Here is a 17,769-nt window from a genome sequence, read left to right as displayed (position 1 = left end):
GTTATTACACATATTATTATTATTATTATATTGTGGTTCGACTGGCCTTTTTGGGAGGGGGGGGGGCGAAATGGTTAGTTATGGTTTCACGCTTCATATATGGGTTAACGTTATACCGTTAAATTTTATTGGTAAATTACTTTACAAACATTATTGTCTGTACTCTCTCTTTTTTTCTCTAGCTACCTTAACTTCACTTAACATTGAAAAAGTAACCAGAAATAGTTTCTTTTAAACTGGGTTTTTGGTTTAATCGTACTATTCAGTCTAAACAAAGTTTAGGCTTGACTTGTCGCGTTCGAAATCAGCTAACTGTAACATTTGATGGTATGTCGATTGAAAGTTGTTATTATTTAACTTGCCTCCATTATTTTGCAAGATTTGCAAGATTTGCAAGAATGGGAGAAAACGCTGCTATGGTTAACTTCACTCGCTCGTAACCATAAATTCTTGTTCATTGAAATATTAATTCATAAACTTCTAAAATTAGTCGGGTAAAGTTAGGAGTAAAATACTAATTTTGAAATAGATAATTTAATTTTAGAACGCAAAATTTCCTAACCATAATGTGCTAATTTTATACCTCAAAATAATAAACATTGACGCAGGCTAGTGATTTTCTATTGAATTTATCCAGCCGTCTAGAAAAATTTAAAAAAATATATGACGAAATAAATTACTTGCGAACAATTCTTTTATTTGAACAAAAAAAAATAATAATTTTATACGACCTTGTATTACATCAAATTATCAAAATGATTGCATTCAAAATGAGCCATAGGTTTCGGGTAATCTTTATTATACGTAGTAGGGGCTTATCAGAGGGTCCAATTAAATTCAATTCTATTGCCAGGTAAATAATCATTAAATCAAGCAATAACTAATTGAGCAAAACTATATTATACGTGTGAGATAAAACAAATATATAGTCCTGGAAACTATAAATCAAAATGTTTGTATATATGTATATAAATTGAAACCGGAACTGTTATTAGGAAACTCATTAGCAATAGATAGTATATCGTTAAATCTATACGTATGTATATTATTTACAATATTATATTATTCATACCTCCCTTTTGAAATCGAAAGCTCGGTCCAGTATTAGAATAATCAAACGTAAACTTTTACATTAAAACTGGACTGGTTCAAATGGCATAATTAATTTTTAAATTTTATTTCCTTTTTGTTTGAAATATTTTTGTCCCTTTTCTATGAGAGATAGACAAGGTTGGCAAAAACCCGGAAAAAACTAGTTTTTGCCGGGACACGTGGAAAAAACCGGCAAAAACGGAAAAAACCGGCAAAAACTAAATTCATGGTTACTGTAGATTTTGTTCTTTTGTTTTCCGAACTTTTCCGATTAGGGGAATTAATTAAATTTTTTAGTTTAATTTTTTAGCTGGGAGAGCTTAATTTGATTTGATTTCATCTTATCTTTTAAACCGACTGAAAAAATTTAGAAGATAAGGCAACTTTTTGATTTCAACAAGTATTTTATTTTTTGTGTGCTCTTTGGTGAGCAGCCCTTTTACTTTGGGCTCCGAGAGAATTCTGCCGATTAGCGGGCATACAGGTTACAAAAAAAAAATAAGGTACACTTTTGGAACATTTTATAAAACTTTCCACTACCTGGGATAGCATCAATGCAATGGCTATAGGCAGGGAGAAAGGGTTAAAGAAAGAGAGACAGTTTGAGATGTTTTTGAAAGAAGTAGGCGGGGTAGTTCGGATTAAAGGTTGAGAATTTGTGGTAGGGTTTTTTGAACTAGTTAAAGGGATAGTGTTACAAAATTTTTTTAAAGAGATAGTGAAATAAATTTACATCAAATTTAAAAATAATTATAAAAATACACAAAATTATTTACACTCCGCCCCGAAATACGATAGTATTTCCAGTTGATAATTGGTTTTAAATGTTGTTTTTTCTTTTTGACAATTTAATTAGTTACATTTTGTTTCAATTTTTTAAGAATTTTAGATTGATACTTAAATTTTAGTCATTTAAATTTTTGTGTACAGAGATCGCGTCAATTTCCAAAGGGTACAATAACTGAATTGGCCTTCTAATTAAATTTCCATTTGAGGTCCTAACCATACATGATCTAATTTTCCCGTCTCTACCTTCGAAAATTTCTGTCACTAGGCCTAATTTCCATAAATGCTTTTTTACATTGTCTTCATGTATCATCATTACATCTCCAATTTTAATTTTACATTCATTTTTAGCTAATTTAATTTTATGAGCAGATCTGAGTTCTAATAGATATTCTTTTTTCCATTTATTCCATAATCTGGTCATTAGAGCGGAGCGATACTTTTGTCTGTTATTTAATTCTAATTGGGTTTTAGGTACATTTTCATTTTTAATTACTTGAGGGGGTAGGCTAGTTATGCGTTTTCCGATAAGAAAGTGAGAGGGGGTCAAGGGTTGGGGATCGTTTGATTCACTTGTTACGTAAGTGATTGGCCTTGAGTTTATGGCAGCTTCAGTTTGCGTGAGTATAGTCTCCATCTCTACATAAGTAAGAGATGCTTGGCCCAAGTTTTTTCTTAATATAGATTTGGTACTTCTGACTAATATCTCCCACCATCCACCGTACCAGGCGGCCCTCTCGACTATAAAATGCCATGAAATACCTTTTTTTCCGTAGAAGTTTAAGACTTCATCGCTTTTTAGATTTTGCCAAATTTTTTCTAAATCCTTGTTAGCTCGGTTGAAGGTTTTCGCGTTATCCGAATAGATTTTTCGCGGTATCCCTCTCCTTGAGATCATACGTGTGAGTGCCAATAAAAATTCTCGCGTTTTTAATGATGTCACTAGCTCCAAGTGTATCGCCCTGGTCACGGCGCACGTGAAAAGGCAGATGTAAGATTTTTCCACGCCGCCACCCGGCATTTTGATGTATAGAGGTCCGGCGAAGTCGATTCCTACTATTTCAAAACTTTGCGTTTGTTCGATTCGGTCCTTCGGAAGGGGGGCCGTGGGGGCGTCCCCAGGTTTTGCTCCGGCTTTTCTACATTGTAAACAACCTTTAACTGATTTTCTTGCAAGTTGTCTTCCGGCGGATATCCAGTAAGATTCCCGCGATTGCGTCAGAGTACTTTGTATCCCTCCGTGCATCATTTGGTGATGGCACCTGTCCATGATTAATCTGGCTAATCTTTGCTCCTTTCTTAGTATGACTGGGTGTTTTATTTCATAGGCAAGACTGGATTCTGCTAATCTGCCTCCCACGCATAGAATTTTGTTTTCATTTAAGATTGGTCTTAAATCCGCAATTTTTGAGGTTTTTTCTATTTTCCCATTATTTTCCAACGACGTTATTTCTTCTCCAAAGTCCTCTTTCTGGACGCATTTTATCCATGTATTTTCTGCCATGTGTATTTCTTCTGTCTTGATTACTCCCGTGTTAATTTTCATTTTTCTAGCGTAGTCTAAAAACCTGTAGACGTAAGCCGTTATTCTAAGGACTTTGTCCATATCATTCCATTTATTTAAGTCAATAATTTGACTGATTCCTGTCTTTTCCTTTTGCTTGATTATGAGTATCAACTTCCGTTTTTCTTTTTCAACTAAGTCCAGATTTATTTCTGGCAATTTGTCCGCGGGCCAATTTGATTTACTTAATTTGAGCCAGGTAGGGCCCTCTAACCACAACTCGCTTTTTTCTAATTCTTCGACCTTTGCTCCTCTAGTGGGGATGTCCGCGGGATTTTGACTCCCTGGGCAGTGTTGCCAATTTTTCGGGTCAGATAATTTTTGAATTTCTACCGCTCTGTTTTGGATGAATGGCTTCCATGCCTTGGTTGATCCTTTTGCCCAGTGTAGCGCGATAGTTGAGTCGGACCACATGAAAGTTTCAATTTTTTCATCTCCGAAAATTTCTTTGATATTATTTACAAGGCGTGCGCCTAGCAGGCAGCCCATAAGCTCCAGCCGCGGTAGCGATAGCTCATTTTCCGAGGGGTCAATCATCTTAAGTGGCGATACCCTCGCCTTTGATGTTACTAGGGCTACACCGATCTCTCCTTTGGTCGTCTCGTACCTCACGTATACTACTGCAGCGTACGCTCTTTTGCTCGCGTCGCAAAAACAGTGGATTTGTTTGTTTTTGATATCTTCGGTTGGGATTTCTTTGAAGTAGTGTCGTGGGATTTTAAATTTTCTTAGATCGCTTAGCTCTTGGCACCATTTCTGGAATTTGTTAGCGATTTCTCCGCTCAATTGTTCATCCCATTTGGTTTTCTTCTCCCATAGCTGCTGTAGCATAAATTTCGCCCTGATGGTAAAGGGGGTTAGGATTCCGATGGGATCAAATATCTGGGATACGGCGCTAAGTGCGTATCGTTTGGTCAGTTTGATGTCCTTTAAAATTTCGATTAGATTTGATAAGTCGAAACTAAAACTGTCAGACACTGGATTCCATTGTAGTCCTAAGATTTTTTGATCAGTTGGTGCTTGAACCTCAAATTTTGTGACTGCGTTAGGGGTAGCAGCGGCTTCTCCCCACATCTTACGTAATTCTGGCGAGTTGGATTGCCATTTCCTCAAGTTCATTTTTGCGTCGCTTAGGATTTCCGACATTCGTTTTGAGAGCGAGAATGCGCTTTCAATCGTGTGTTCTCCACCAACTAGATCGTCGACGTATAGCTTGGTATTAAGGGTGTTTACGGCTTCTTTGTCGGTGACTTCGTATTTTACAATATGATGCTTGATCGTAGCGGCGAGCAAATAACTGCTTGATGTAACGCCAAATGGAACGCGCTTCATTCGCAGAGCGGTGAAGTCGTTCTCCAAAACCTTTCCATTTGTTTCTTCCTTGACCCATAGAAATCTGCAAGTGTCACGTTCTTCTTTAGCTAGAGATACTTGTAGAAATGCCTTTTCTATGTCGGCTGTTATGGCGATTGGGTACGTTCTAAAGCTGAGAAGTAGCAAGAGCAAATCCGGATTGAGATTTGGTCCACTTGATAGGCAATCGTTAAGTGACGGGAGGCCATTTTCATGGGCGGACCCGTCCATTACAGCTCGTAATTTTGTGGTCGTACTATCTGCTCTACTGACACCTTGATGTGGCATGTAGTACGTGCCCGGCTTGCTTGTTTGTTCTGTTTCCGGTACAGGTTCTACGATTCCAAGTTCGAGTTGTTCGTTGATAATTTTCTTGTAGGCTTGGTAATAATCTGGATTATTGTTAAATCTCTTGGCTAAGCCGGTAGCGCGTTTGGTCGCCATTGGTAAATTATCAGGTAGGATTTCCTTTTCGGTGTTCCATGGGAATTTAACTTCATAACGCCCATCTTCTTGATTAAATTGGACGTCTCTCTCAAACCTTTCCAATACGTCGTCTCCCTCTGATAATTTTTCAGGCTTCGCTTGAATTCCGATGGATTCAAGATTCCAAAAATTTTGAACGATTTTCGTCAGGTCGGCATCTTGACATTTAGTTGTCATCACGGTGATTAAATTGTTGCTAACTTCAACCCTTTTGACGTTGGTTTGGGGGGAGCTCATTGGGCCTTCTATGGTCCATCCAAAGATAGTATCCATGGCTACGAGTTTGTTTTGAAGTCTTTCCGTTTTTCCACTTACTATGTCCCAATAGTAGTCACCTCCGATTAATAGGCTAATCTTTGAGGAACTTGGACCTTCTTTTCTTGGATCATCCGCCAGTACTACTCCTGTTTTCTCTATAAAATTTCTGATCTCTTGGCAGTCTTGTGTTTGCGCGCGGCAAATGAATGGCACTGCGACGGCCTCCACCTCGATCTTCTTTCCAGGGTCCGAGAGGTTTTCAACGGTTAGCCTCACGATTTTTCTCTTTTTCTCCACGGCGGCCTGGTTTCCAAATTCGCTAACCAAAACGGTTGTCTCTCCTACGACCGGAAGCTGGTATGTTTCCGCTACCTCGCTCAGTACGAACGTGCCTTGACTTCCGTTGTCTAGAACCAGTTTTAAAGGTTCTGACCCTTCGTTTCTTGGGTAATCTGGATTTTTAATCAAAATTTGGGCGGTTTGCAGGAGAACGTTTCTTCTCTCATAGTCAAAGATGGTATTTGTGGTTATGTTTTGCGTTTCGCTTGTGGTTGCGGGTCTGTTTGGCTCCTTTTTGTGGGCTTCATTTTGTTCACAGATGGCTTGATTGTGCCTTTTGCTGCAAATTCGGCAATTTTGATAGTGAGAATCGCATCTCCTGGCGTCGTGGCTTGGCTTCAGACAGATAAAGCATCTTCTCTGATCGCGTAGAGTCGATTTTTTCTCTTCCATTGTGTAATTCTTGCAATTAAATGACGCGTGCTCCATGTTCTTGCAAAAAATGCAGAATACGCTTCGCGGTGTAACGTTGGTTATAAGCGCGTTTGACGTTGGTACATAATTTCGCCCGTTGGTCGCTAGGGTGTTGTTGTTTCGCGTGTTTTCGTAACGATTATTTTGATATGAGTTTTCGCGGCGATATTCTTGGTGGCGTGGCCTTTCTTTGTTTTTCGATTCATTAAGACCGAGTAACGCGCACGTTTCGCGACCTTCAACTTCACTTTGTAAAAACTGGGTGAAGGCTTTTAAATTCCAATCACCATCTTTAGCATGCTTTTTACTATAATCCAACCTTATTTCTTTAGGTAGGCATTCAATTAAACGGGGGCAAATAAATGTGCCACTTAGGGTAGCATCTACTCCTAAACCTTTTAAACATCTTACATTTAATTGTATTTTATCATATAAATTACGTAGGCCTTTAGTATCGCTCGAGTCCGACACGGGCTCTAAATTCATTAATCGTCTTCCATGAGTATGGATAACTAAGTCTGTTCTATCAAATCTCTCTTTTAAAGTTTTAACTGCCTCATCATAATTTTCGTCACTAGCTTTCATGCCAAATAAGGATTCTTTGGCTTCACCATCCAATAAGGAATACAAATAATTAAACATTTCTACCTTGCTAGTTTTCGGCTTGTCCTTAAAGGTGGTTTCAAAACGGCTCCAGAATCCAGCCCATTCCGTGAAGTCCCCTGAGAATTTAGGTAGGACTAACGCCGGTAGTCTGCTGGTTTCCTCCCTGACGACGGTGATGTTGCTGGCCGTGTCCTTTGATGAATTTACTGATCCCGTTGCCGAAGCGTTGGCTCCGTTGGCCTTCCTTACGATGCGTTGGGCCTTGATCTTCAATGACTCGAAGTTGTATTTTTCGTAATAACTGTTTATTTCCGTCGCCTCCTTTTCTATAACGTCCGGGTCGGTCATTAGTCCCAGGATTGATTCGTCTAGCTGAATTAGGTTTGCTTCCCTTGTTAGCATGAGCGTTAGCTGGTCCTCGATTTCTTCGATTGGTGTATTTTGATCGCTCAATAATTGATCCATTGTTTTAGTAGCTTTTGTTAGATTAGTGCGAGCCGGTGTTCTCAGCGCCTTGAATTTGACAAACTCCACGGCTGCGTTTGATTTCTTCGATGGGTTTGTTTTACCCGAACCCTCGGCGTTTTTACCGCTCGCCGAAGCATTATAATCCGTCAGATTTTCGTCAGCCATTATTTTCACTGATATTGTTCCTTTAGTCTTTGATTTTCACTTTAATTTTGAACCGATTGTTTCTTTAATTTTTAATGTTTTGAACCGCGGGTTGTTTAATAACCCTCTCACGTTTAATTTTCCCGGTTGATTTTAACCGTACTCGATTGATTAGTAATCGCACTTAATTTTAATCCAAAGGTAATTTTGTTCGTTTAATCCCGGCGTTTCGACGGCACCATGTAGATTTTGTTCTTTTGTTTTCCGAACTTTTCCGATTAGGGGAATTAATTAAATTTTTTAGTTTAATTTTTTAGCTGGGAGAGCTTAATTTGATTTGATTTCATCTTATCTTTTAAACCGACTGAAAAAATTTAGAAGATAAGGCAACTTTTTGATTTCAACAAGTATTTTATTTTTTGTGTGCTCTTTGGTGAGCAGCCCTTTTACTTTGGGCTCCGAGAGAATTCTGCCGATTAGCGGGCATACAGGTTACAAAAAAAAAATAAGGTACACTTTTGGAACATTTTATAAAACTTTCCACTACCTGGGATAGCATCAATGCAATGGCTATAGGCAGGGAGAAAGGGTTAAAGAAAGAGAGACAGTTTGAGATGTTTTTGAAAGAAGTAGGCGGGGTAGTTCGGATTAAAGGTTGAGAATTTGTGGTAGGGTTTTTTGAACTAGTTAAAGGGATAGTGTTACAAAATTTTTTTAAAGAGATAGTGAAATAAATTTACATCAAATTTAAAAATAATTATAAAAATACACAAAATTATTTACAGTTACAAAGTGGTAAACTAGCGAGTTTTAAGTGCATTTTCGTGATTTTTGTTATTGTTATGTTAGAAAAATAACAATAGTATTTTTAATTTTTAAATTTGAGGTGGTTATTACTCTATTAAATTTTTAGTATTCAAATTTGCCAGGTTTTTCGCGAATATTTAATGAATAGTTAGTCAAATACTTCACATAGCAACTGGAAAAAACCTTAAAAGTGGAAAAAACCGCGGAATAAATGGTTTTTGCCACCGGTTTTAACCTGGTTTAAACCGCGCGGTAAAAACCGCGGAAAAATTAGTTTTTGCCACCCGGTTTTTACCAGGTAAAAACCGCGGTTTTTTTCCACCCCTGGCAAAAACTTGCCAACCCTGGAGATAGAGGATATTTTCCCAGCGTTTATTTGTTTTTCTAGGGTTTTAATGGAATTTTCCAATGGATAAAAGGCAATTGTACTATCCATTTTCTCCCCAAAAATGACTATTATAGGTCCTAGATTTCGTTTTATCCCACGTTAATGATAATGACGATAATTCTGATTTATGAATATTACTCAACGATGGTAAATTATTTTCCAAGACTACCCCTTTCGTCCCCCCCCGTTCCCTCGTTTATTAAAAGAGCAAAGGACAGGTTGAAACTTCCGAGATTTTTTTTTTGGTATCAAGGCAAAGAGGGGTCCCTCGACGTTATGGTTGGCGCCTAACCTAACTTGAGGCCGGGGAAACGCGCAGAGTGGCTAGTTGCATACCAAGAGCACCTTTTGAAGGGGTTATTTCCTACTGGGGGCCCTTGGGTTATAAAGGTAAAGGCGGGAGTACCCTTCTTTGGAAATTATGAAGGAAGACAATTAATTTACGCGTTAAAAACTCCAGGGGTGGCGCGCGTGAGTTGTGTTGTATGTTGCAGTACGCGGAAGGGAGTCGTTTTCGTTTTCCCGCCATTTTAATGGTCAAAAATCTTTGGTAATTTGGTTGACTCACGAAAACCATGGCCCTGAATCATTATTCTTTTTTCTGCTACGGAACTGTTAAGGTTGGTTAAAGGGGGGAGGGAGGGGTGACCCTTAAACCTCTTTTCCCCTCAACTTATTTAGGTTTCCCCACCCTTAATACTGACTGCGAAATATGACGTTCACTTTATTATCATTAGTTAGGAATCGCGGCGGCTCTGTAAACAAATGTGATTGTTTTTACAAAGATAATGGTGAGAGAAAACGTCTCGGTGCTTAATTTTGAGGGGTGGAAGTCGTGTACTGGTACAAGAGTGAGGAATTGCAGTTTATACTGATTAGTATCGTGCTCTAAGCACGTTAGGATTTCTATGATTTTCTTTGTTAAGCCTTGGCTGACGACAGCCTGAAGTTTAATCATTAAGCGCCCTCTCTCGTAGTAGCGTGCCACTATTGACCTACTCGGTCTCGTTTTGTACCTTATAGCTTGGGTTAGACCAGTCTGATTTTAAATTGAACGTATCCTTTATAATGGTTTAAAAGTTTTGGGAGTTTGATGGAAAATTTCTTGAGAGAGAACTAATATTTCTGTTTACCAGCCAGGTAATAAAACGGTCCAGTCGTTAAGTCTGGGGATTTTAATTTGGACTTGAAATGTTAGTTACGCAAGAGCCTCTTCGCTTGACCGCTCTTTTCCGTGACGCAAGATTTTCGTTCCTCTCTCTATATAAGCGGGACTTTGTGGGGTAACCAATAAAAGATTTAGTTTCGTTCTCGGCCAAGATTAAAGATTTTCTATCCAATTCTAACTCGTACTTAATAATTTAGGTTCGAGAGGTTTTGAGGGTAACTGGGTGTTTACCATCTTGTCTAGTTGCTGCTTATAGTCTCGCCACAAACCATTAGTTTTGCGTAGTCCTCTTTTTGGATATTCTTAACTGGAGAAAACTCCATTTAGGCGAAGTTTTCAACAAAGTCGTTAATGTTTATATCAACATTTACTTTTGCGTAGAGATGAAGAGGCCCTTTTGGAGATATATTTCAATCTACAACTTTTCAGATGAAGATACATTTTGGTTTGGGGAGTATTTTTGAATAAACATCCCCCATCAGTTTGGATGGAACTCGTAATAAATTTTAAGACATCCCTTTATTTCTTTGTTGACTTCCTTTTCAGGGATGAGATTACGAAATTACAAATTAATCGCTTAAAATAGTTTTATTTCAATGACGTAAGACGTTGTACGTAGAGGCATATATTAGAGATCACTGGTGTGTATAATTCAATGTAGTCTACGCGCTCATGAGTATATAGATCAAGGAGTGTATAGCCCCGCGTTATCATCGCTAGTGGAATATTGACGTTAGATAAGGGGAGGAGTTTTGTAACGATCCTACTCATTTCAGTACGTCCTTGACCATGCTTGTTGTAGTTGTACTTATTTCTATTTGGTTTTTGCGAGTCTCTCTCTCTCTCTCTCTCTCTCTCTGAAAAGTGAGAGCTAGACCGCTCGGCGACCTCTGCTGTAGACGTCGGAAGCCATTGGAGATGAGCCTTTTTCTTTCCCAACACTAGGCTTTTATATATTTTTACTCGAGATTCGCGTACGAGAGGTTTCGGTTCAAAAACCCTAGAGGGCTCTATCTGGTGTCGCTCTTTTCCCATCAGGATTTTTCTGGCGCTACCTTCCTCCCCCCGAATTCTTAGCTATTAAGCAAGCTGACTCGTAAAATGGTAGCTTCCGTTGCCAGGGTATAAGTTGAAGGAGGCCCTCCCTCGATACGTGCGTGCGCTTGTGAAAGAGGAAAATTACAACTTTGGCCTTTTTCTTTCTTGGAGCCCCCTTCTTCTTCTCCCTTTCTCTCTCTCTCCTTCGCTTCATCTCTTCTCCGTATTCTAAGTTTTACCAACAGTCAGTCCTACACCGTACACCCTATCCTATACCTGCCAACCTCCTCCTTGACGCGATTTTATAATACGGGACCTAAAATCATTGCCACGAAAAAAACAATTTGGTCACGTTTATAATCAAAGTTTCACCCGTTGAATTATTTGGTACTTCGTTTCCGATTTCGATGCAATGGGATGTACTAATTAGGATATTCTTAAATTATTTCGAGAAACACTTTTTTTATTTAGTATTTTGCTCAGCGCAGGGGTATTTTTTTCTCCGGTATATAAAAGGGAAGGGTCAAAGGTTACAAAATATACAAATGCTTGATTTATAAAATAGTTGGAGTTGGAGAAAGACTAGTTTGTGACAGACACGATAACGAAATCTACTTAAGGTACTAGGATCGTTCTGTCAGTTTCAAATTTAATCTTTCTCAAGGTGGGCCTAAATTTAGTAAAGAAATAAAAAAATACTTGAAAAATACAAAATAAGTTCGTGTCCTCGTTTAGTAGAAACGGGAATTAGGGCCATCTCTCGGGCAAATTTTTACCACTTTGCCGTGATTGTATCATCATTTTTTATTTTCTTGCAAAGGCCTCATATCCACCTTACCCTCCCGCCCCTTTTACAACTCGCTCCAAAGAAAGAAGATTATTTTGGCAGTTGTAGCTTGTAGAACTTGTAAGTACCTAAGCCTAATGCAGCTAGCGTAAAATGTTTTTAATGGAGGCCATTTTTGTTGGATAGAAAAAAATTGTACTTTTTTTTTTTAAGTCTTAACACTGAACCGAAAGTGGGATAGTCTTTTAAATTGCCGTTTCTTATATACTTACTAGTACGAGGGGCGGCTATTTTCTCCCTCTTTTTGATGAAATGAAAAAGCCATTTACGCAGTCTGGTGCGTGCTTCTCGTTGCTAGCTTGCTTGCTCTCTGGACTACCCCAAAAAACTAAACTGAAAATGAAAGGAAAATGAAACAAAATGATTCCCAAGAAAAGATTAGCTCCCTGTATATATACTCTTAACATTAAGATGTCAAAAAAATGTCAAGAAGGTGGTTGACAAGTGCATGGCGGAAATTGCAACCGAAAGAAATTCAACCTCGGCTTTTGATTCCAATAAGTTGAAAACTTTTAAACCAAAATTAACACAATGTCGATCGACCTCGTATAAGAAATTCACGATTAAGTTTTGGAAGGCATAATAGCCTTTGTATGTTTAGAGAGCCTTCACCGACAGGGTCGTAGATACAGTTTGTTCTAGCGAAAAAGGTTGAAAACAGTCGTACGAAGTCTATTAGAGCAACAGTCGCAATAATGGAGACGTATGGCATAGGGTAATAATAACTGTAACATTGTTTCTACTTGGCTCACTTCGTCTACCTTTCCTTTTTATAGGGCGCGTTGTTACATTGCATGGGTATGAGTTTTCCATTACCCGTAATAACCCCCGTGAACTCCCTTAACCTATACATTCATTTCCGTTAAGCCTTGTCAGTGGTCACGTTGTTAGTTTCACGTGGATCTTTAAATTGGTAACGCTGAAAAGTTACCCAAGTACTCGATGGTCTAAGGGATGTCATCCGCAGATGTAAAGAGAGGAAAGAGACTCCCGCCCTCCCGTCTCGCGCCCACCCATCCCAGCTCTCCGTGAGGGTCATTGCTTGTTAGGGTCAGGGCACAAGGGGGTCCCGTGGAATGTCTTTGGCACCCCCCTGCGTCCTCTGTGTAAGCGCGGAACAACGAGGAAATACCCGAGTTTCTGAAAAGATTCCGAAACATCAGCAGCACCCCTTAGGGTGAAATGAGAGGGAAGTGTGGGGACCTTATCCTGCCCACAAATAATTATACCTGCCCGTGCATTCCTTGTATGGGCATGTACAGGTATTTTGGATTATTTTTCCTCGTAGATGTACTTACTAATGGATGCTCCAGCACGTTTCTGGGCGTGTGTTCCGTATTTAAATTGATTCGCGAAGCAACATTTTCAGTTTTAGTCAGGATTTAGTTTGGATTTTATATAGTCATTAATTAACTATATAATTTTGGTAAGTAACAACACGTGGAAGTAACGGATCTAATGAGACATTTATAGACATTAAGCCGCCTTTTTTAAGTGAATGTAAATCAATTTGACAATTCTAATTACCATTTTTCAGTTCCTCTTTACTTCTTTTAAATAGAGTAGTGGCACTCCGTGTTAACTACCCATAGAGCTTAATACAGTCAAAGGCAAGTAGGTGCCATTACTCTATTCAGTTATTACAGAGTTTAAGAAATTTACCTAAAAAAAAACGTGTAGCGCTCGTGACGTAAGATATTTCAATTTGGCGCGAGAAAAATCACGCGCTCTTTTCAATTTAGGCTTCACTCTTATTCAAGTTCTTGTGAAATTTAAACTACTTAACGAAGCATTCGCAAAACGTCTAACTTTTTTTTTATGTCGGTAAGTTTCTTAAACTCTCTGTATTCAAATGCTTTTTAAGGCTGTCTTTAAATGTTCTCCGCATAAATCGATATTCCTAAGAATAGACATATCTCTCCCTTCCTTCGATTTATCGCGATGCGAATGAGCTTTATATGTATAGGAAGGGAGCTCGTAGATTGGTTGGTGCGTGGACGAAGTAAAACCCCGGGATAGGATCTTTCTTTTGTTTTCGCAGCTGCTCCGTAGCGGAGAAGGGAAAAGAAGGACCACATATACCATATAGGAAAGAAGAAGATAGGTTCCATGGGTTAGTGGGGTACGAGAGTACAGTAACGCTGACGGATCGTACATAGGCTTCCCAATGCCATTAAAAATCCAAAGCCTAAATATAGAATCCCGGTCTATTTTGTCTTTTTCCTTTTTCGAAAGGGGTGCCTGCCGATGCCATGGGTAAACGGAAATTCGAGAACGGTTTTCCAAAAGGATAGTTGCGGAGGGGTGATGGGGGGGGGGGGCGCCCATGAGATTCCATTGGGTTGTAAGGGGGCGTGAGCCTCGTCAATAGAGAACTCATCTATCTTGCAATGCACAGACTGCAGTTTCTCCCGATGATATTTCGCTCGCTAAAAGAAAAGAGGACCGCTGCTCCGCTCCCATTGCCTTCGATTTTCTTGAAGGGTGGGCTTTCACCCCTTCCATCGCACCTTTTCCTTCATTCTTCTGTTTGCCCTGCCTGCCTGCCTCGCCTTGAACGCGGTATTAGGCAGGTAACTTTACTCTCCTATAGTTCTACACTAAGCTGGAACTGTTTCTTTCAAATTGGCCGTTTCCTGACCACCGGTGGCGTGGTCACGTTTTACTAGCCCCTAATACGGCCAGAAAATGTGTTTGGTCATTTGTTTTATCTCTTTCTCGCGCTTTTCGTAGCCTGGACCAACGAAGATGGTCGCCGGTACCGCTTGTTTTATTACTATCTTTTCTCTTTTGCTATATATATGGTTGGTCTGGGGTTTCATCTACCTTCATCCTATCCCATCCCCTACCTGTCTCCTTCCTTACCTGTACTATACGACCGGGCCCCTTCCAATGGTTCAACAATTTTCATTTTAAATAGGGCAATAATATAAACGGAGACGTTAGTTTATTTGAGATAATTAAAATGAGAATATTGTCTGTTAAAAAAAGGTTTTAAAATTGTTGCCTTTCTTCCAGGCAAGCTAGTTAGGTATAAAGGGTAGGTAAAGAGGTGATGGCTTACAATTGACGTGAATTAGATGGCTCACGCTTGAATCACGCGTAAGACGAATGCAGTAATCACGTTTCTGTCAGAGTTAGTTTGATAATAATGAATTTAAATTATCTCAAATTATTCAACAATGGATTGTATTGTTTTGGAAGAGATTGTTATTTTTTCTTCAACTTTCTCCTCTGATTCGTTATTATCTTTAGTCCCCATCTCTGTCTTCTACTCTTAGCTTGAAAGCCATAGCTGCCTGCATTTGACATTCACAATTCGCGATGTTTAACTACGTAACTAACTGCCTTGGACCATGAGTGGCATCGTCCTTTGTCCAAATAGCAAAACCGGATGTCCTTCTAAATGCTGTATGGAGCATGCACGCGATGAAGAGCGCTATAGCGATAGCTCTCTTAGCTCTCAATTCCCATCCTTCGTCCGTTGTACACATCTCTCTTTTGGGCGCCTCAGGGTCTGAGCGATCTTCTGATTAAGACCAGAAATTGGGCTATAACCTCTTCATTTCCGTTCGAAAGAAGAAGCTTCTCGTTTGAAGGTTATCTTTTAGTCTTTACTGGTAAAAGAACTAACAGGAGCACTAAGAAAAAATTACCGGCAGTCTTCCAACGGTTGGTTAAGTTAACACGACGCGTTTCTATTATGTTTATTATATAGGCATGTCCGGTGTTTTGTTCAGAGGCATGCTCTCTCTCTCGGATTATGATGAACAGGTGAAAAGAAAACGGTTGGTTATCTTTAATACCATAGCAGGTGCGTCCTGTATCACGTGTTTTTGTTCTTTCTCCTAATTAATTAGTGTTACGTAATGAAAGTGGATTTCCTTTTTTTTTTTGTTTGGCCCTCAAAGGTGACTCGCGCATTTATGTATGGGTTTATTGTTTTACCTCGGTCATTCTGGGTGGTTTTTTTTTATTTGTTACGCGCACACCGATCAATGTCACGAAAATCGTGAAGTAGGGAACAATGATGACGCAGGGCGAGGGGTCGGTCATTCATGAAATCCCGTACGCTACCCGTGAAATCCAATTTAAGAAATCCGAAATCAAGGCTGATTTCGAAATCAAATAAAAAATCCGAAATCAGCAACGAAATCATAAAATCAGTAAAGAAATCACAAAATCAGTAAAAAAATCACTAAATCAACAAAGAAATCACGAAATCAGAAGCGAAATCACAAAATCAGTAAAGAAATCGTGAAATCCATTACAAAATTCACGAAATACATTACAAAATTCACGAAATCCAAAATCAAAAGAAATCACGAAATCATGGGGAAAATCTCAAAATCCGAGGGAATCACTCGAAAAACCTCAAAACTCAAAGAAATCAAGGGAAATATCGCAAAATCCGTCGAAAACACGGTAAAAATAGCAAAATCCGACGAAATCACGGGAAAAATCTCAAAATTCGATGAAATCCATTGGATTTTATCGAATTCTGAAATCAAACAAAATCCGACGAAATCAAACGAAATCCGATGAAATCAAACGAAATCCGATGAAATCAAACGAAATCCGAAGAAATCAAATTGGATTTCGAAATCCCGTACACTTTTTCCTAAACGTCCGACCCCTCGACGCAGGGGCTTAGGCTTAGGGGGCATTGTTGCGCTGCTTGCTGACAAGGCTTAGCATTGTAGATCAAATAACTTTTATGTAACGTTACTATAGTAACAATTTCCGGAAGTGAATTTATAATAGTGTCTAGTCCGTTTTAACCATGGTTCAGTAAACATGCATGGTGTTCTAATCTAATACAGATATCTCCGGTCTACGTTTGATAGCGTACCAATGACCTTATAGGGTTTGAATTATTAAGTCGTCAATTCACAAAATTTTAAATTATCGCCGATTTAAATTCAATCTCTTGGTGGTTATTATCCACGCTTCATTGAAGATGGGTGGGGAGGATGGATGTCTTTAGACGCGTAATCTACCCACTCTTAAGACAGTTGCGAAGACGTAAGTTCACGTTGCAGTACGTGGGCGCCTTTAACCAATTTCGATATCAAACGTGCGTAAAGCAGCCTATTGTTTAAAGAAAACACCCCTCTCTTTCTATCTCCCTCTCGCTTTGGAAAAATGGGCATCACTCGCGACTTTGTATGTCGAAGCACGGTCCGTTTTTACGCGACCGTAAAAAAGAAGAATAGGAAACAAAACGTATGACGGTTGAGGGAGGGCGTTGAATGAGATTGTGGCTTCTCTCTTTTTTATACTTGGGTATTGAATGCGTATAGCTTCCAATCCAATAATACGAAATAACCTATAGAGCATCACCCTCTATCTGTCCAGGGATTGCTTGGACCAGGGGTGATGGGATGGGGGGGGTCTGGTTTGAACGTGGAAAAGGCGTCTGAAAAATCCCCGAAATTTTACGGCGGACGTCATGGCGTTAAAATAACTTCTGTTTACACAGAGCGCCACCGAAATCTCGAAGGAATCGTTGTGAGATAGCCTGCTCAAAGAAAAACGAGAAACGTAGCTCAGAGCAATGCCGATTGTAATTTTGGACGTATTCTCGATATTAGACTTCGCGAAATAAGAGATGGACCATGCATTGCATTCGGGGGAAGCCAGCCACCAGGCAAACTTCTCTCCTCGAGTTGGTCTTGGTCTCTACGACGGGTCTGTAGAGATTGAGACGACTAGGAAGAGGCGGCGTTGGTAATCTCGAAGGCGCCTTTTATACTTTCTCTCCCCTCTATTTTTAGAGCAGGGGCGTCTACCCTTATCGCGTTATCCCCTCAGTTGCTAGTGTACAAACAAAAGAAACGTGGGGGTAATAATAGGTTAGGTTTACTCCCCAACCGAAAGAAGAAAAAAAAAAGCTATTTCAACCGCTTTGCTTCTGGGAATAAAGTTCGTTTGGGCTTCTATTTCCAAGTGCAATAGGTTGTGTGAGATGAGCTATGATGACGGTGGAACCATTTTGTTTACTGGTCCAT

General features: G+C 39.4%; 2 protein-coding genes across 11 annotated transcripts in view; one reads left to right on the top strand and one right to left on the bottom strand.

Annotated features, from left to right (window-relative positions):
- Positions 1 to 17,769, top strand: part of LOC149692278 (semaphorin-1A-like) — a 241,301-nt gene that overhangs the window by 37,960 nt on the left and 185,572 nt on the right. The gene's annotated exons all lie outside the window — the stretch shown is intronic.
- LOC149692287 (uncharacterized) lies at positions 1,997 to 7,531 on the bottom strand. The gene has a single exon (XM_089867540.1). The coding sequence runs from the start codon at positions 7,529 to 7,531 to the stop codon at positions 1,997 to 1,999; it is 5,535 nt and encodes a 1,844-aa protein (XP_089723666.1).

This window comes from Phalangium opilio, unplaced genomic scaffold (genome assembly GCF_054372755.1).
Source record: "Phalangium opilio isolate 3A_F unplaced genomic scaffold, DU_Popi_V2 ptg000024l_1, whole genome shotgun sequence".
Classification (NCBI taxonomy): domain Eukaryota; kingdom Metazoa; phylum Arthropoda; class Arachnida; order Opiliones; family Phalangiidae; genus Phalangium; species Phalangium opilio.
Note: the sequence above shows the minus strand (reverse complement) of the source record. Positions and strands in the feature narration are given on the sequence as shown.

What these genes read in the sequence shown, in the direction of transcription:
- LOC149692287 (XM_089867540.1), bottom strand. Translation starts at nt 7,531, where the DNA reads ATGGCTGACGAAAATCTGACGGATTATAATGCTTCGGCGAGCGGTAAA.